Here is a 19,675-nt window from a genome sequence, read left to right as displayed (position 1 = left end):
ATTGAAGCAACCATATTAAAATGTGACTCATATTGTAATAAACCAGTAATGATGACGTATTAATACAAATGACATAATAATACAACCCTCTGCATGGATCAGTACATTTACTTTCTTCTTTTTTGCTGCTCTTGATTTTCTTTTTACATTTTTTTTTTCAAGTAAAGTCTGGAAAAATTAGTTTTACTTATTTATGTTGCTCTATTTGTTGGAATATTTTATTTATACTTTATGTATGGATCTAAATACTTAACCACTACTGCTGTTTATTTATTATTTGTTGTTTATACCATTATTACTCATGGGGTAATTATCATTTTCTATTGTCCCACATTTGCAAAAACAAAAACAAAACAAAAAAAGAATTTTGACAGTTTAAAGTCTGGGGGTGAACATGATGTATGATGACATTGCTGAATGTATTTGAAAGTATGGAAACAATCAAATAGAATATACAAAAATGTTCTTCTACATTTAAAAAAAAAATAAAGGACAGTTTTTCCAATCGCTGCTTACATTTTCGTAACCAATTTTTGAACGGTTATAAATGGCAATATTTATTTAGTCTTGCGTTGCCTCACTGTAGCTCGTAGCTCGAAGACGAGTGCAAAGCAAGAGAGCTCCTATTCGCTTACTTCCGCCTTTGCTGGAGGCTAAAAATTATTCGCTTTTTTGCAGAATTTTCTTTTTAAAGACGGACATGTTTGCGGTTCTCGTAGCCTAAAGGCAACATGTAGGCTAACAGATGTACAAGCCGAAAGCCCTATTAAATTGTTTTTCAGTCGTCAATTTTACGCTGCATACATACGCTGCAGATACGGATGCCGTGATTTATTCCGTTGTGTTTGGCATCTTTTAGAGCAACGCGAGATTACGATGAGCCCTGACGAGACGAGAGGGGCCTGGATGAAGTGATATTTCTGTTGTGATTGACACACTGGATGTTGCGGTAATCTGTCAGCCGATGCTTATTCCGTGAAACCATTTGTTGAACATCGACCACGAATGCTCGGCTATGTGTTGTTGGCGGTGTGACGTGAGGAGGGTGAGTATTGACTGCTGCTTTTCATTTTTATTTTTGAAGTTAGGAGACCCTTTAGTCCTTCCGGGCCAGTGTGTTTTCTCTCTCGCTATAATGTTTTGTCAGCAGCTGGGCCAGCAGCAGCACCACAACACAGCTACAATAGCTGTAATTGCTCCGGGTTTGCTGCCAGCTACACCTAACTGCACAAGGCTCTCGTTAAAATGTAAGCGAAACACATGAGCCAAGTTATAGTATTAAACACAATCAGCTGGAGCTGCTACTTTTAGTGGGAAACGCTTTAATGCAGCCACGTTAGCTTTCACTCTGCATAATTAACGCAGACTAAAGGAGGGATATAACAGCTGGCTAATGTCAAGGTAAGCTAACGTTAGCTGCGTTATGAACCAAACAGGGCGAACATTTTAAAACTAGAAACAGTTTGGATTCATACTGGTGAAAGATGTAGCGGAAGGCTCCCTCCTCCAGCTTTCTCTGTCAAGTAGATACAGGCTGTTTGGCTGTCCTAATGCTAATGTTGACGCTACCCTGCTGGAATAAGAAAACAGCATAGACCAGCACCAAAACACAACTGGTCACCAGCAAGACCAGCGTATGTTGTGTTTTGGTGCTGGTCTATGCTGGTATTTCCAGCAGGGTAATGTCAGTCAGTTAACTAGATAACTGTGACATCTGCTAGCTAATGACTGGCTATCAAACTAGTTATGATGTCATGCATTTATCTTGCATGTTCATGTTTGTCTCAGATCAAACCCACCTCTTCAGCAGATGGATTTAAAATAAGTCTTCCAGTGTCAGACTACCTAAGTCCTTGATTTAAATAAGAACTATGTAGTTTTGGGGAAGAAAAAAAGACTTTTATGACAAACTGTCCTCAAGTAACAACACAATTCATTCTGTTTCACTTTGTCTATATTGTGGTGGAAAATTGTGGTTCTTGACAGGGCACATTGAATTGTGACTTTATTGATGAAGAATAAAAAGAAAATAGAATAGAAAAGTTAAGCTACATTATCAGATTGTTGGCCACGTGCAGTTAGTTAAAATGTATTGTGATGAAGTACTGTAGCGCTGCAGAGATGCCCCGGCCCACAGCACTGAACGCAAAGTCTCCTGCTTCACTGAAAAGTCCATTCTAAGTAATTATGTAGTGAAGTTTCCACATCACACTTGTGTAGGTTTCATGGTAGATCGTGACTGGCCACCAAAGAAGCCATGGCATCATCAAATTATCAGCATGTACACATTAAGCTCAGATTTTAACGCCCCATCCTCAGCGTATGAATTTGGAAACGTCATTTGGATGGTAAACTGCCTGAATGCATGCAGATAAAATTCAGTACTTAAAACCAAGAAAATGTAAGTCAATGAATGTTGGCATCAGACGTAGCTAGAATTAGGTGGATGACTGGAGCGTGCCTGGCCAATAGTACACAAACTTGTAGCTGTATATATTTTGTCATGTTTTGTAGGACTGTTCATGACATGCAGATGCTCTACAGTATTTAAATTACAGAGCTATGATTTGTACACAGCAGCACTGACCATAACATTTTCCAACCATAAAATGTCCCACTTAGTAGTTAGGTTTACAGTCAGTAAGCCAAGTCCTGTCTTACTAGGTTTATTATGGGTCATGTACACTGCAATTTGTGCAACTACATGATCAACATATGTTTTTGTTGTTCTCTCTTCACCTTTTAAGCTACAAGGAGGCAAGCCCATGACACCATGAGTCCTCCAGCCCTGCCCGCGGTCTTCTGCTGTTGTCACAGGAAAATCTGGTTGCATTCAGCAGCCGGAGGCAAACACATCTCTAGTTTCCACCCAGTTATTATCTGCCCCCGGAATGATCCTATGGAAGGACAAGCATAATGAATAGATACACTACCATCAGACAGCTTGGGGATGGCACCTACGGCTCAGTCATCCTCGGCCGCAGTCTGGAGTCAGGAGAGCTCGTTGCCATAAAGAAGTGAGTATCTGGAAATTGTTTGCATTTTAATGCAAAAGATTATTTTTTTGTTTAGAGCTGATGTTGTGCACCATGCTGTATATCTTTTTCTCTATGTTCTTGTGGCCTATCTGTAAGGATTACAGATGCGGGAAGACTGCTGTTTCCTATTTGCTACTGTTGTTTTGCTATTTTTAGACATAACAGGTGCTAAAAAAAGACACTTCTGTGCAATGTGATGTCATTTCCAACAAATAAGTCAAAGAGAAAAATATTTTTTCAGAATGAAAAGAAAATTCTACTCCTGGGAAGAATGCATGAACCTCCGGGAAGTCAAGGTGAGTTCATCTCTTCTACATTGTTAACACAGTTTTACTCATTTGAAAAGCAGAGCAGAATAATGGAAAAATCAACCCAAAATCAAAATAAAGGGAGTTCCCTTTTCTGAAGAATGCCAGTCATTCAGAAGTTGAGGTAATAGAAAATGGTCCATATTTATCAAGTTAATATTAAATGCTGTGTCAACATAATAGTGTACTGTTGTATTGGCTGCAATATTCTGTTAAGTATTGCCAGTTTTAGGGGAGCAGAATATTAATATCGTGCTGCTGTAACACTGCAAGGTGTGAACCACATTTGAGCAAACCTTTTCATGAATATGATTTGAAGAAGAGACATTTAAGGGACTGAGTCTCACAGTGTCAGCTCACTGACAGGAGTAGTTGATGGTGTCTGTATGCTACTTGGACAGTAAAGTGATGGCTAGAAATAGTATTAGTACAGTTGGTAGCTTGGCTATTTCTGGTCGCCATGTGACCCGTGTCATGCCTGTTGTATCCAAAACAATTCTTATTCATGAAAGCATTAGTGATAGTTTTCCTTCACACTAAGAAATATGTAGGTTTTCAGATTTGCAAATGTTACCTGAAGAAGAATAATATATTTCAGTGCAGCTCAACTTAAAGTCATTCAGAATGTTGTTGCTCAATGTATTTTCAGTGACACTGAATGTAAACATTTCTTATTTTGTTTTTTTACAAGTAGACAGCTTTTATGATGATGACGAATGTTTAATTTTAACATTTATTACAAATGTCTTTATTAATAAGTTAATAACACAAGATAACATTACTTTTGGTTATGTCAACAAAGACAGTACAAGTCTGTATTGATATCAAACCCTGATTATTAGATGTAATGATTAATGTTTCACATGCTGTCACCTGTTTTGATGCAGCAGCCTGATAAACGGTATTTTGGTGTCAGACACTGTGGCTCTGTTTGGGTTGATTTTTCATCGTTTGTGTAGAATAGAGATGATATAACTTGAACAGCCTTCTGAAAACATTCTGTTGTTTCTTTTCACATCAATTCAGTGTGTTACTGTCTAAATTTCCTCACAGCTCAAAGTCACACACCAGCTCTAAGAGTAGAAGGTGATTCTTGTGTGCTGTTGGTTTTGAGCTCTGGTTCCCACCCCCGGCCTACACACCCCCCTCTCCTAGAGCTTGACTTTAACGCGGCAGAACATGTGTAGAACACGCTGGTCCTTCAGCGCCCTGCGAGTTAGATCACAATTACAGCATGTGTATCATACAATGTCAAAATCCCATTACAGCTTCTCCCCTTACTAAAATTTAGCATGGTTAAACCTGTATCATCCCAGTGCATGGGAAAAGTGTATATTTCTCCATCCTGCTATATTTATTTTCCCTTTTTTTAAACTGTAAGTATAAATCCCACTTTTGCAGCATTTACCCCCAAACTACATTGTGTTCTTACACTAGCCATTCTTTAACAAGAGAGGTTTTGTTTCATAGTTGTAGGGCGTGCTTTTGAATGTGCTGCAGTGACCTGTGTGTATTGTCCAGCATGATTAGACATAGTATTCATTTCTAATATTTTTTTGTTTACGCATTCAACATATTCTGACATGAATCTGTTTCTTTATTCTCTCAGTCCTTAAAGAAACTTAACCATGCCAATGTGATCAAACTGAAGGAGGTAATCCGAGAAAATGATCACTTGTACTTTATATTTGAGTACATGAAGGAAAACTTGTATCAGCTAATGAAAGACAGGTGGGTGTAGTTCGTACTGGTTGCATTATTCATTTGGTAAATGCTGGCAGTCTCTTAACAGAATTCTGTTTGTTTCTTGCTGCAGGACTCGGTTGTTTCCTGAATCTGCTGTAAGAAATATAATGTTTCAGATACTACAGGGGCTCGCATTCATTCACAAACATGGTACGTCTGTTTACAACTGCAGAGTGCTAAATTAACTGTGGCACAACGAACATCTTGTACCATTTGACGCAAGATGGTCATGCAGCGTGTCTTTGTTAGGTTTTTTTCACAGGGACATGAAACCTGAGAATCTTCTGTGCATGGGCCCAGAGCTGGTGAAAATAGCCGACTTTGGGCTTGCCAGAGAAATCAGATCTCGACCACCATACACAGACTATGTCTCCACTAGATGGTAAGTTTCTTTTAGGGTATAATATACAGTTATATTTGGGCAAAATGAACGTGAGTTTCATAGTTCAGTGCTATCAAGTCCCAGTACCCGCTATTTATGGTAACAGGTACAGAGCCCCAGAGGTGCTCCTCAGATCCACATCCTACAGTTCACCCATAGACCAGTGGGCAGTCGGCTGCATCATGGCAGAGCTCTACACCCTCAGGCCTCTTTTCCCAGGCTCCAGTGAAGTGGACACCATATTCAAGATTTGTCAAGTCTTGGGTACACCAAAGAAGGTAATGTCTCCCTCATGTGGAACACATAAGAAAGAAAAATCAGATGCACTTAAATTTGAATTTCATCGATAAATCTGTATATATTTATTCATTTTTTAATGTCAGGGTGAGAAAGGTGAATGACTGCAAGTTTTTATGAATACTTAAACAGTTGTATAGTTGTAACAAATGCCCTCACAGATATCTTTCAGGTTGTTGCTCATTGTCCTATGTGTGTACTAGGAGACAAAATAAGTGGATTACCTGTAAGGAAAATTTGATTTCTTACATCAGGTTGTCTTGCTGTTAAATTGTCTTGAGCAGCTGGTTAGAGGGCACCGCACTTGATCTGGGACTATTTGAACTCCATACTGGAATAAGTTTAATCATGTACCTTTTGAAGAGTGATGATATGTAAACATGTTGTGTAAGATGGACTTTCTTCTCCCTCTAGAATGATTGGCCGGAGGGCTACCAGCTGGCAAATGCTATGAATTTCCGTTGGCCTCAGTGTGTTCCCAGTAATCTGAAGACACTGATCCCAAATGCCAGTCCTGAAGCCATCCATCTGATGACAGACCTGCTCCAGTGGGAACCCAAGAAGAGACCAGCTTCTGCCCAGGTAGTGTTTGACTTTCACTTCAAGCAATCCCACAGCTGAGAGTGAAAACTGGTGTAGTTTGACCAAATCTTTACATCTTCTCAGGCTCTCAGGTACTCCTACTTCCATGTGGGCCAGGCTTTGGGCACTCCTCAGCAGATCCTGGAGCAGGGCAGACCTCAGCCAGGCCTTGTGCCACTGCAGGCTCCTCTGCAGTCACAACATCTGCAGCAGCAACCCCTGCTGCTAAAGCCCGTGCCCCCCTCCCAGCCTCCACCTCCAAACCAACACTGCTCCCCCTCCAGGCCTCTCCAGCAGATCCAGCCCTCCCCAGTATCTGCAGCTGCCCAGGCGGCAGCGTACCAACGGCATGCAGAGCTGGTGCGAGAGCAGCAGCCGAAGCACATCCTGAAGCAGGAACAGAGAGACGGAACGCCGCAGAGCCATCTCCCTTACATTGTTGACAAAAGTCTCCAGGGCAAGGTGAGAAAATCCCTTACAACCTGTTGAACTGTGGGGTTGCAGTCGGCCAACATGTTGATTGTTGATTTGTTTTTTTAGCAATCGAGACAGGAGTCGGAAAATTCAAATCTCTTGAGCTATCAGTTGAAACCTAAAGGAGGGCGGCGGCGTTGGGGCCACGGGACAGGACACCTTAAGGGTGAAGACTGGGACGACTATGAAGAAACTGATCTGACAACCATAAGTATTCTGGGGAAAAGTAACTTCTCCACAGAGAAGTCGAGGCAGGGGGACGATGCACTGAGCAGGTGAGGCTGCGATCATCGGACGCCACCTTTTTAGAAGGGGCTGAATCAGTGGCACCTTCACTATACATGTACGTAGTAAAAAAAATATGCAAAAAGACTGTAATGATATAATGCATGAATGCAGCACAAGATCTGTAGCCTGACCTATTCACCAAGCAGGTAATTGACACCACCTTGGTCTCAGTGAATGGCCTCTGTCTTACAGATACGGAAATGTCCTGGATTACAGTCGACCCAAAGGAAAGGAAGATGCACCTTTAAACCTGAACAAGACGACAGCCTACCAAGAGCCATCAAGAACCGCATCTGCTAAACAGCATTACTTGAGACAGTCAAGATATTTACCTGGTAATTCAAATAATTTACCTACAGTAACACAGACCTGAGCAGGAACGACTGTATACTATAGTAAAATAATTCACAGTGGGAGCCCTGGTAGAGATCTTTGCTCGACTGCAGACCTGCATGTATCAGCTCTTTCTCTCCCACCTACAGCATACAACAATATGTTTCCCTGATCAATGTAAGAGAAAAGAAGTATAAAAAGTGTATTTTGCTTGTGTCCGACTCTGTGTTCACTCTATTTCACTCACTTTAACAGGCATAATCTTCCCTGCTGATATAAAGACAAAAAAAACCCTCTGTTTTGGTCCTGTGTCTACCGGGCTGTTAGTCATAAAATGAACTCTACTTGCAGATTTTTTTTCAATGATTTTTTTTCAACTAATTGTTTCTTTTGTTTTATAACCTTCCCTAAAATTATTTAAATCTTTGAAAGTGTCTCTCTGTCTCTTTCAGGTATTAGTACAAAGAAGAATGTGGCCATTAATGCCAGTAAAGACTATACTGGAAGCCATCTTTGGGGCAACAGTAGTATTCCATTTGGAGGGACTCTGCCGAGCAGAGGCGCTCATGGTAAAACTACCAGGACGTTTAACACAACCTTCAATGCAATCTTTCCAGCTTCTCACTGTTTGTGTGTGTTTTTAAATACCAGGCACAAATACAATCCCAGGTGGATACATGCCATCATTTTACAAGAAAGACCTCGGTTCTGCCGGTCACAGAGGACATCAGGGCACTTCACTGGAATCAACAGCAACAAGTGAGGATGAACCTGAGAGCTTTGAGCTTCCTGTAATGTAACAAACCAGCTGTTGATTTTGATAGCATATTAACTTCTATTTTGATTCAACTTCAGATTATGCAACATGGCAGTCAGGCCGGAGTCCGATGAACACCTCTGCCAACTTGTCACTGACTAATAAGAGCACCGCTGGGCTGCTGCCTCGGCCACCAGTACAGACCATCCATGGGCGAACAGACTGGTCTGCCAAATACGGACACCGCTAGTGCCCTCGCCGGAGCTCCGATCTTTGGCCTGGACGAGAGATCTGCGCTCCTAAGAACTCTTTCACCTCCAAAGAGTAGGCCTAGTTGTTTTATAATCCAAATCTGTACATACATCTTACACAGCAATAATTTGTTTTTTCATTATGTGTACTATGGATGTTGTGAGTTGTAAGATAAGTGTTTGTGTAAAGCTAAATGCAGCCGGCCAAAATTTGAGCCCAGACTTGCTCCTCAGTGTTTTATTTTGTATTTCTGTAACATAACTACTGTTCGACAGAGGGTACACCTGCAGCCTCAGTTTGTATAAGAATTATCATTGAATGTTGTTCACCGACCTGTATACATAATATGCATATTATACTGTATGTTTATAAACTTCACTGTGACTATGTTTTGGCTAACTCATTAGATTGGCCTCTGTACAGTGCAGTCATTTTTTTCTACATTCCTGCTGTTTTTGTTTCATGATGGTAGCCTCGCTATTCAGGTAACTATTATTTGTGCATCGAAATTCAAGGAAGTGCTTTAATTGAATGAATACAATGCAAGTGGTTGCCACTCTATACAAATATATGTTTTAGTTTGAGAAGTAAAAACCTCCTTGGCCAGATTGAGTGTGATTCATGAATTGCCAGTATAATTAAACTTTCCACTGGGTACTGATGTGTTCAACTTGGGTAGTTTTTCACTAAACACAAATTGGTTACGATATTACCCATCACCCATCCTCCCACGTGTCGCCAACAGCTGCACCACTGTGAGCACAGAAGCTCTGGTAGATCCTGACCAGCTACATTACTCTGGTAGAGATTAATCCCTCAGTAGCAGTACAAGCTTAACACCATCCATGCATCAATACAGTGCATCTCTATACTGTTCTCATGTTATGAGTGAAAGTTATTGCGATTTGATTATAAAAAGTAAGACGTGACAAACAACTAATTAACATTAATAAATAGTGTCATCCTAATGGTTATCATACGGTATGGTGTTTAGACACCAGCTCGTCTTCCTGGGGTCAGAAAGTCAAGTCCATAACATTTACAGTAGACCTCCTAATATTTGTGTTACACAACGTTCATCGCATGTGCAACTGAAATTGTGTTACAACAAGACATGTTAATCAAATCTTCTTCAAACATTAATTTCTAAATCTGACCGGGAGGATTAGTCACACACTCAGGGTAATCAGATACTAGTGAAGGAGAATGTGAACAAGAACAAGACGGCTCATCAGCTGGTGAGTAGAGCGTTCTTATAACATTGTATTTGATTTATGATTCACCTGGTGCGTCTATAAACACAGGCTATGTCGATGCTTCAAATTTATCAAAAAGGTACTGAACAAAAACAGGTAGCAGTTTGATTTTTTTTCCCATGATGTCTAGCAGTAAAATGTTAGTGAGTCACATTTATAGTGGCCGGAACCAGCCAGTAGGCCTTCAGCATTCTCTCTGGTGCTCCAGCATGAGACAACGACCGAAACTTCACTTTCTCTGTCCATCACACCTGGATTTCTCTACGGTAGTGACAGCAGCACACAGGTTGGTTCCTCCCTAAACACCTGAAGTTAACCTGAAGCTTGGAATACTACTGTCAGATATTGTTCCCCCTCTGTTCAATATGAAAGGAGGCTCACACATCTTTCAAATTCATTCTCCTGACTTCTTTCCCCACAACAGGTTAATCCTGTGATTTTCAGGAAGATATTATTCAATTTGACCATTTTAAACAGGGGGAACGCATCCTGACAGCTTGGAATACTACTGTCAGATACTGTTCCCCCTCTGTGCAATATGAAAGAAGGCTCAGACAAGCACCAAAGACTTAAATAACAATAGAAAAAAAATCAACTTACTTTTTAGAATGTAGAATTATTATTCAATTCAATAAATACAAAATGAAATAAAATTTTGTGTAAATGTCTGGATTCATTTCCCTTGCTGGACAAGAGATAACATGGAGTTAATTGAGAATTTGGAAACTTAATGTAGGCTAGTAATTAGTCTGTTTCATTATTTTCTAAGTCCACAGCACAATTTCCATACCATTTTTATAGCTTTCCCAAAGATTTTTAACTCGAATGATGTCTCATTCAGGGTTCTCCTGTGCAAATAGGCTTCTGAAATTCAGCTCTAATTGGGATGTTTGGTTTATCCAATGAACGCCTCTAAGAGATTCACTGACATGACGTCACATGATAAATGCATGTGATGCTCGTTACCTATCTAGTTTACTACTCTTAGATGTAATAAATTGCAGTCTTCATTTACATTTTCTTCAATGGCTGAAAGTCCCCCCAAGTAGCGAGTGCTGAAGCACTATTTTAAAAACACTGTTATACCCCAAGCTAATATTGGTCAAGGAATTATAAAACAAATGTTCAAATGTTTATGCACAACAGATATCCTGTGATGCCTGTTGGCGGTGGTTCCACCATGCATGTGTTGGAAGGCCAAAGACACAGGACAAATGTGTGTGTGTGTGCAGCATGCTGAAGGAAAGGAACTTAAAAAAAACCCCAAAATAATAAATTGATTAATGTTAATGTTTTCTTTACAAAGCCTATATGGATGGAAGCCGAGAACGGCCATGGATTTTTCTTCTTTTTTATGCACTGTTATCTCGTGATAACGACTTATTATCTGGTTATCTCAATATAACAAAGATTGTTTTCTCGTGATAACAAATTAATTTATTTGATATCTCCATATAACAAAGATTATTTTGTCATGATCACGAATAATTAATAACGTGTTCGTTGATTTCAACCAATAAGAGCTGCCACGAACGGCTTCCGTAGCCACTGGCTGTAGCTGTAGCCTACCGGTAAGTTACACTTTACGTTAGTTTGTTCACTTGACTGGGGTTGTTTAGGGGCTAGCGGTTAGCAGATCTATCTGGCTGCTTCAGGTAAGTCAATGTAAATGCAGGCTAAGGTTAACTTAGCAGTGTAATGTGAAACGTAATTCAACTTTCATTAATTCATTGAATATTACTGACAATATTTAATATTACGGAAGCCGTTCATGGCAGCTCTTGTAGGTTGAAATCAAGACTGACACATTATTAATGAATTCATTATGGGGGCGGGACCAGGGGAAACAAATCTCGACGAGGAAACAGAGGTCGATGATGACTGTAGAAAGTGTGGGGGGTCAGAGGGCACTGATAAGGGAAGTGCAGGGGACATGTCCCCCGACTACCCCTATACCGCTACACCCATGGGTGAAAGTCTCCCATTTTTCACGACGTGCTTTCAGGAATATTATCCTAAAGGAAACCTCGTCTCTGTGCCGTTTTTAGTTTGGATTTCACAAATTCCCTTCGGCTACGGTGACAGACACAGGCTATTCAAATTTAACCAGGAAACCATTGTGTCGATGTCTCGATTCACGATTATGACCATAATGAAATTCACCACAATCAATTTGATCATTGTCGTGTTGTCCCTAATGTAACTGTGGGCCGTATTTAAACCCTGTCACTGTGTGAGTGTTGTTTCCTAATGAATATATTGTATATAAACACAGCTATCAAACTATTCTGTGGTTAAAGAGTCGTATAAAACATACCCCGAATCCTGAACATGAAATAATGGGGCGTTGTACTTATATAGTACATTGAATGAATAAATAAATAAATAAATAACTTCGTATCATTGTGTTGACTTTCTAACTGTTCGCTGCGATATGTATGATTCACCTGCTGCGTCCATAAACAATCACTACGTCCATGCTTCAGAGTAACTATACATGTATAGAACGAAGTCGCAGTCTTTTCCCATGATGTCTAGCGCTAAAATGTTAATGACTCACTTTTTTATTGGCCGGAATCAGCCAATAAAAATCATGAGATGTCCCACCCCGCCTTCAGCATTCTCTCTGGTGCTCCAGCATTATATAACGACCTTAACGTCACCTTCTCTGTCCACCACACCTGGATTTCTTTACGGCAGTCACAACAGTCAACAGGTAGGTACCTCTCCAAATACCTAGTCAGTTTTGGCACTGTTACGTGAATTATACTATTAAAAATATGTACATATGTGGTGTTTCTGAAGTTTCACAGATTTAATCTCCAAAATACCTCTGTCATGGCTGGAAAAGTTGTGCTGCACTACTTCAATGGAAGAGGGAAAATGGAGTCAATCCGCTGGCTTTTAACAGTGGCAGAAGTAGATGTAAGTGAAGAGTGGCGATGTCAATCTGAAACTTTGCTGTAATTGCAATTGAAATGTCAAAATCCTCTCAAATACAGGTCCGTGGACTGTTCTGCAGAATGGGTCTTAAATCAGTTGTGCAATTCGTCATTCACAGTTTGAAGAGGTGCATCTGACAACTCATGACCAGTATCAGAAACTCCTCAGTGGTGAGTTGGTTTAAAAAAACAAAAAACAAAAAAAAGGTGTATGAAGCTTAAATCATGTCTCTGACCTGTTAATGAGTCACATGTTTAGTATTAAGCTCCGCTTTGCCCTTTGTCTGTTACCTTCAACCCACATATGATATTGCCTGGCAGGTGTAACTCTCCCATCTGTCACAACCTGCTCTCACAGATATTGTCCTGAAGGTAAATTAATGTTTGACCACATTCTGCAGATGGACACCTCATGTTTCAGCAAGTTCCCATGGTGGAGATTGATGGCATGAAGCTTATTCAGACAAAAGCCATCCTGCAGTACATTGCTGAGAAGTACAATCTTCATGGAAAAGATATCAAAGACCGTGTCATGTATGCTCATTTCTTTTACACAGTGTTTTTGCTGTATGGTGTGATCTTAGCTGGCGAGTGTGTCACAGTGTATGGTGGTGCTTTCCCTCAGGATCAACATGTACACAGAGGGACTGATGGATCTCATGGAGATGATCATGATGTTGCCCTTCACTGCAGATCCAAAACCAAAACTGGACAACATTCAAGCTAAAGCGACCGAGCGCTACCTTCCAGTGTTCGAAAAGGTATCAGTGTGTTTCCTGTGTGAAATGGTGTGGTCTAATAACCCATTCGTCTTGCTTTCAAACCTGTAAAGATTGGAAATTGAACTGCTGATAATTAAAGATTATTTACATTAACTGAACAAGAGATGATGTGTCTTGTCAGGTGTTGTCGGGGCAGATCTACCTGGTGGGAGGTAAACTCAGTGTTGCAGACGTGCTGCTGCTTGAATGCACCCTGATGTTGGAGGAGAAATTTGTTGGAATCCTCGGCGGGTTTCCCAACGTAAAGGTAAATGTGTAAATCATTCCCATTGTGTGTTTTTTTAAAAAAAAAAAGAAAAAAAAAAAAGACATTTAAACAATAAAATCAGTGTACCAAAATACACATCCAGTACCGAATGTTCTGTTTTAAGGAAAACTTTCTGTGTTTCACTCCAGGCTTTTCAGGGCAGGATGACCAGGATTCCCGCCATCGACAGGTTCCTGAAGCCAGGCAGCAAGAGGAAGCCCCAGCCAGATGATCAGTACGTGAAGACCGTCATGGAGGTGTTTGACATCAAATCACTGCCTTGAGCTCTGGAAAAGTTCCGGTACATTCCTCTCATCAGCAGTGTGAATGATTCATAAAACAAATACAGCCCATTCAACAGGGTGACCAGTTATATTTGCAGGTTTATGTTGAGATGAAAACTGCACTAACCATCCTGAAATAACAAACGCTTTTAGTATGACAGGAATCTGTGATCTTTTATGTCATTAAATGGATACTTTAATGGAAGCTTCTACTAAATAAAGTGTCTATTTTTAACAAACATTTGAGAAGCTGGTGTTTTTTTTTGTTTTGTCTTGTTTATTTCTCAGCCTTAATTTGGACTTTCAAAGGCAACACAGGCTGTATTTAAACCCTGTCACTGTGTGAGCGTTGTGTCTAGAGAGAGCTCCTTGTGACCAGAATGCTGACCTTTAAGTAAATGTATCAATGCAGAGGTGAAAAGTGTGTGCAGGAAGTGACTCTTTCACTGGAATCAGGGTTGTGCACTGAGGAACAGAAAGCTGCGGTCAGTGCTACTCCTCCAGTCACACCATGATGAGCAGCAACGGCCGAAACACCATCAACAAACTGCGGAAGGGGGAGCAAATCAAAATTAATTAAGTCAGCGAGGGGAAAAGTGCTATTTCACAATCCTTGAGTTGCTCAATAAACGTTTCTGCATGTGAATCACGTTTGACTCTAACCTTAGCCCTGACATCAGGCCAGCAGGCATCTGAAAATCAGCAAACATTACATTGGGCTTAGCCATACTCACACATTGAGATTTTGATGTCCTTTGAGTCATTGGAGATGTTGTATGCCCCGTAAGGGGATAACCTGCCGAAAACCAAACCAGCCATCAGGGACATCACACTTCCTACAAGAAAACAGAGACACATTATCATGATTCACATGGTAGTGAATTCACTTTGGTTGGGCTTTCTGAACCAAATGAATTCATGAAGTCATGAATTGTGTCTCTTGTATCCCATAAATCCTCCAAGGGCGATGGCTGCAGCATAGCCGAAACCAATCCAGTCCACGGCCATCACGAAGCTGTGAAAAGACATACAGAGTGGTCTTTGTCATTCAAGTTGAACTAAGACTTTAATTTCTAAAAACATTAAGAAAACTCCCAAGTGAAGCAAGTAAGCATAGCAGCTCACTCTTCAGGAAATACAGCATTGTCTCAACCTTGGCCAGATTGAGTGTGATTAATGAATTAAACTTTCCACTGGGTACCTGTGTGTTCAACTTTTATAGTTTTCCACACAACACAAAAATGTTACAATATCACCAATTCCTCCTCCTCCCACATGTCGCCAGCAGCTGCACCACAGTGAGCACGCCAGCTCTGGTAGATTCTGACCAGCTACATTGATCTGGTAGAGATTAATCCCTCAGTAGTAGATCTGATGTTATGAGCGAAAGTTGTCGCGATTTCATTATAAAAAGATGTGACGAACAAGTAGTTAACTTATACAGTATGGTGTTTAGACACCAAAAAGTCAATGTTACGGCCAGGGCCTAGGGGAAACCCTGGCGCAACATGAAAGTGAGACTCCTCTCTTCCCATCCTCCAAGCACCAGCAGCAAAGTTTTTCAGTAGTTTTACTCACAAACATATTTTGTCCACAATCACACAAATGCTGGTCATCTTGGACAGCAGAGGAGAGCCCCCAGGAACTGAAGGAAGCCGGCCTTTAAACTGCCAAGGCAGCAGCCAATCAGCTCCCTGGGACAACCTACAATCACAGACACACCTGCAACCAATCTCACACACACACACACACACACTCATACTCTCGCTCAGGTAAAGAGGGTTTATTCAAGGAGGGGAAAGCACAGAAATGTTTTTATGACCATGTATATCACATTTACAGTACACCTAATATTTGTGTTACACAACATTCAGGCAACTCATATTCATGACAAGACAAGATGACATGGTATGACATCCCCTGAAGATAAAACGACTGTGAAGGTTACTACATTTGATAACGGTGTGTGTGTGAAAATCAAATAAAGAAAATAAGAGATAACAAAGACAAAGGCTCACACTTCACTTGTCAATTCAATTATGCACTAAGGGACTGGGGATAGCAATTGAGATTCATTCATTCAGTAAGACGGCTTAATCAATACTCATTATCATTATATGAAGACATCTACTAAAAACTGACCTAAATGAATACAAATAGAGCTAGTTCAAATGAAAAAAAAAATGGACTGAGGTTAGTGTCTCCTAATATCTTACTGATTATGTCATCTTCAGGGCTAATTAGTGATAAAGTACATTTACTGTGTTAATTACTCCATTGTGCAACAAAGAAACACCCAGAAATAAAACTAGTGTAAAACATATTGAATATGTGGGTGCACATTTCCTCCTGTCTGAGAGAGAGCTCCAGCAGTGAGATGTAACTAATTACAGTTGTAAGTACTTGTACTTAGGCAGTTTCAAATGGTGTCACAAGAAAAACCTTTGACCAGCTAAAAACTAATCAATCTCACTAATACAACATTTAAATGTTAGTCTGGAAGTAAAAGGCCATGGTGTAGGCCACACTCATTAACTTCTGTACATAAAATATATATGTATATATTTTTTTACATGCCAAATTTGATATAATAATCTTAAAGAACAGATCTACTACATATTCTTAATTATAAATACATTGCAGGACACAAGAATCAAAACATTCAGAGGGAAAACAGTCACATAGAACAGAACACAGATTAGATCACACTTCAGACACAGCTGAACAAGACCAAGAATCGACTTTTCTTTCCTCAATTAGAATTAGAAATGGGTAAAGGCAACCACAGGAATGTAAACACCTAGCAAATGAAGCAAGAATGAGATTTGAAAATGAAAAAGGAAGGCAGACTGCCACGTGCAGCGCCGCATTTGGATGTGTCTGACGCTTGGAGCTTAACTTCCCTACGTTTCTCCTACAAATGGGCCTTGAGCTTGTTTGGAGGTTCTAGCAGGGGAGCGCAGCTACTGGTACACCGATGGATGGTCGTCCGCCGGGGGGACCTCGTCCTCTTCCACCGAGCGCGGGGCTTCGGGAGGGACACACATGGAGCGGTGAGGGAGGAAGGGGACACCCGCCTAGCCAGCCAGATCAGCCGAATCAACCCTAGCGATCAATGGGGTGACAGATGTCGCAGCCAGATCGCCCTCACATCCACCAGATGAAGGGAGGGGCGTGGCTATTATATAGAGCTGAATAAAACAACTACTTAGTGTCATGGTGTCGAATTTCTGGGTGTTCGCTGTGATGTGTACAGTGAACCTGGTGCGTTCATAAACATAAAATACGTAACGTTTCAAGACTTACCAAAAATGTCTGAAACGAAAACATGCAGCGGTTAGCTGGTATCCCATGATGTCTTGCGGTAAAATGTTAATGACTCACTTTTCTATTGGCCGGAATCAGCCAATAGAAATCATAAGACGTCCCACCCCGCCCCCAGCATTTTCTCTGGTGCTCCAGCGTTATATAACGACCCAAACGTCACATTCTCTGTCTACCACACCTGGATTCCTTCACAGCAGACCACAGGTAGGTACCTCCCCAAATTCCTGAAGTCAGTTTTGGTAGTGTTGCGTAAATTATTGTAAAAAAAAAAAAAAAAAGAAAGAAAGAAAAAAAGAAAAAGAAAAGAAAAAAAAAGTACGTGGTGTTAACTCTTTTGCAGTTTCACAGATTTAATCTCCAAAATACCTCTGTCATGGCTGGAAAAGTTGTGCTGCATTACGTGAATGGGAGAGGGAGAATGGAGTCAATCCGCTGGCTTTTAACAGTGGCAGAAGTGGATGTAAGTGAAGAGTGGTGATGTCAATCTGAAACTTTGCTGTAATTGCAATTGAAATGTCAAAATCCTCTCAAATACAGGTCCGTGGACTGTTCTGCTGAATGGGTCTTAAAGTAATTGTGCAATTTGTTATTTACAGTTTGACGAGATGCATCTGACAACTCGTGACCAGTTTAAAAAACTCCTCAGCGGTGAGTTGTTTCTTTTTCTTTTTTTTTTTTTTTTTAAAGGGGGTGGGGGTGGGGGGCTTTGGTCTGGAGGTTAAATCGTGTCTCTGACCGGTTTCCCAGTCACATGTTTAGTATTCAGCTCCGCTTTGCCCTTTGTCTTCTACCTTCAACCCACATATGAGATATATTGTCCTGAAGGTAAATTAATGTTTGACCACATTCTGCAGATGGACACCTCATGTTTCAGCAGATTCCCATGGTGGAGATTGATGGCATGAAGCTTATTCAGACAAAAGCCATCCTGCAGTACATCGCTGAGAAGTACAATCTTCATGGAAAAGATATCAAAGACCGTGTCATGTATGCTCATTTCTTTTACACAGTGTTTTTGCTGTATGGTGTGATCTTAGCTGGTGAGTGTGTCACAGTGTATGGTGGTGCTTTCCCTCAGGATCAACATGTACACAGAAGGACTGATGGATCTCATGGAGATGATCATGCTGTTGCCCTTCACTGCAGATCCAAAACCAAAACTGGACAACATTCAAGCCAAAGCGACCGAGCGCTACCTTCCAGTGTTCGAAAAGGTATCAGTGTGTTTCCTGTGTGAAATGGTGTGGTCTAATAACCCATTCGTCTTGCTTACAAACCTGCAAAGTTTGCAAGTGGAGCTGCTGATAATAAAAGATGATTTACATTACCTGAACAAAGAGATTGTGTATCTTTGACAAACTTGTCAGGTGCTGTCGGGGCAGATCTACCTGGTGGGAGGTAAACTCAGCGTCGCAGACGTGCTGCTGCTTGAATGCACCCTGATGTTGGAGGAGAAATTTGTTGGAATCCTCGGCGGGTTTCCCAACGTAAAGGTAAATGTGTAAATCATTCCCATTGTGTGTGTTTTTTGTTTTTTTTTAAAGACATTTAAACAATAAAATCAGTGTACCAAAATACACATCCAGTACCGAATATTCTGTTTTAAGGAAAACTTTCTGTGTTTCACTCCAGGCTTTTCAGGGCAGGATGACCAGGATTCCCGCCATCGACAGGTTCCTGAAGCCAGGCAGCAAGAGGAAGCCCCAGCCAGATGATCAGTACGTGAAGACCGTCATGGAGGTGTTTGACTTAAAATCCCTCCCCTTTTAAAAGTTCCAGTACATTCCTAACATCAGCAGCGTGAATGATTCATAACAGGTCGACCAATTATATTTGCAGGTATGAAAGAATGAAAGGAATCTGTGTAATCTTTTATAACAAATGGATGTTTTTAATGGAAGCTTCTACTGAATAAAGTGTCTATTTTTAATGAACATCTTGAGAAGCTGTGTTTCTGTTTTGTCTTGTTTTTATCTCTCAGTTCACAAAGAGTTTTCAGAGGACATAACACTCACACAGTGACAGCGTTTCTACCCATGTCTCGTGGAAATAATGCTTAAAGTAAAATGTTTTCTCCCTGGTGTCAGGGACAATAAATGTTGTCTGATGTTGACAGTTCATGGGCATCTTCACTGAAGAGCTGTTGCATGTGACTGTGGAAAACTGCAGACTGTAATGTAGCATGGGAGGATATTAAAATGTACGTAACGACTGTCCGATCCAACACAATATCTGTCCAAGATATCATCCTGATAATCATCCAAATATTCTGAAAACTTTAAAATAAAAATTCATTATATATCATAAAAAAAATCATCTTAACTTTAAATTTGAATTGCATCACAGATAGGACACACATCTTGTTTTATTGAATAACAAA

The 19,675-nt window shown here is 40.6% G+C and overlaps 3 protein-coding genes and 1 long non-coding RNA gene across 9 annotated transcripts; 3 read left to right on the top strand and 1 right to left on the bottom strand.

The window, feature by feature from the left end:
• Nucleotides 1–853: 853 nt before the first annotated feature.
• Nucleotides 854–9,114, top strand: LOC119033626 (serine/threonine-protein kinase ICK-like). Of its 3 annotated transcripts, none has more exons than XM_037123961.1 (14): nt 854–1,045; nt 2,748–3,017; nt 3,280–3,334; nt 4,956–5,077; nt 5,163–5,242; nt 5,342–5,474; nt 5,581–5,752; nt 6,186–6,353; nt 6,438–6,815; nt 6,894–7,102; nt 7,308–7,450; nt 7,901–8,008; nt 8,100–8,207; nt 8,304–9,114. In XM_037123961.1, exons 2-14 carry the CDS (start codon nt 2,917–2,919, stop codon nt 8,453–8,455), a joined length of 1,929 nt encoding a protein of 642 aa, XP_036979856.1. In that variant the 5' UTR covers nt 854–1,045; nt 2,748–2,916; the 3' UTR covers nt 8,456–9,114. The 3 variants fall into 3 exon arrangements, with proteins under 3 accessions (XP_036979856.1, XP_036979855.1, XP_036979857.1); XM_037123960.1 differs by having other exon boundaries at nt 862–1,045; nt 7,901–8,017; XM_037123962.1 differs by lacking the exons at nt 854–1,045; nt 2,748–3,017; nt 3,280–3,334; nt 4,956–5,077 and having other exon boundaries at nt 5,174–5,244; nt 5,343–5,474; nt 7,901–8,017.
• Nucleotides 9,115–12,113: 2,999 nt separating this feature from the next.
• Nucleotides 12,114–19,229, top strand: LOC119033790 (glutathione S-transferase 3-like). 3 transcript variants are annotated; one of them, XM_037124328.1, is made up of 8 exons: nt 12,114–12,429; nt 12,519–12,638; nt 12,775–12,826; nt 13,057–13,189; nt 13,281–13,416; nt 13,559–13,684; nt 13,834–13,941; nt 19,036–19,229. In XM_037124328.1, the coding sequence occupies exons 1-8, from the start codon at nt 12,211–12,213 to the stop codon at nt 19,063–19,065; spliced, it is 924 nt and encodes a 307-aa protein (XP_036980223.1). In that variant the 5' UTR covers nt 12,114–12,210; the 3' UTR covers nt 19,066–19,229. The 3 variants fall into 3 exon arrangements, with proteins under 3 accessions (XP_036980223.1, XP_036980222.1, XP_036980224.1); XM_037124327.1 differs by having other exon boundaries at nt 12,118–12,429; nt 13,834–13,950; nt 19,045–19,229; XM_037124329.1 differs by lacking the exon at nt 19,036–19,229 and having other exon boundaries at nt 12,140–12,429; nt 13,834–14,207.
• Nucleotides 14,116–15,694, bottom strand: LOC119033793. Its single transcript, XR_005079372.1, has 3 exons — nt 15,547–15,694; nt 14,703–14,983; nt 14,116–14,515 (listed from the first exon to the last, which is right to left on the bottom strand). It is a non-coding gene; the product is annotated as an uncharacterized LOC119033793 (long non-coding RNA).
• Nucleotides 17,418–19,229, top strand: gsta.1 (glutathione S-transferase, alpha tandem duplicate 1). Of its 2 annotated transcripts, none has more exons than XM_037124330.1 (7): nt 17,418–17,499; nt 17,636–17,755; nt 17,892–17,943; nt 18,150–18,282; nt 18,374–18,509; nt 18,663–18,788; nt 18,928–19,229. In XM_037124330.1, the coding sequence occupies exons 2-7, from the start codon at nt 17,669–17,671 to the stop codon at nt 19,063–19,065; spliced, it is 672 nt and encodes a 223-aa protein (XP_036980225.1). In that variant the 5' UTR covers nt 17,418–17,499; nt 17,636–17,668; the 3' UTR covers nt 19,066–19,229. The 2 variants fall into 2 exon arrangements, with proteins under 2 accessions (XP_036980225.1, XP_036980226.1); XM_037124331.1 differs by having other exon boundaries at nt 17,481–17,499; nt 17,644–17,755; nt 18,928–19,065.
• Nucleotides 19,230–19,675: the final 446 nt, after the last annotated feature.

The sequence above is a fragment of the Acanthopagrus latus genome, chromosome 15, assembly GCF_904848185.1.
Source record: "Acanthopagrus latus isolate v.2019 chromosome 15, fAcaLat1.1, whole genome shotgun sequence".
In the NCBI taxonomy this organism is placed as follows: domain Eukaryota; kingdom Metazoa; phylum Chordata; class Actinopteri; order Spariformes; family Sparidae; genus Acanthopagrus; species Acanthopagrus latus.
The sequence above is the reverse complement of the archived record's forward strand: the minus strand, read 5'-3'. Positions and strand labels throughout refer to the sequence as shown.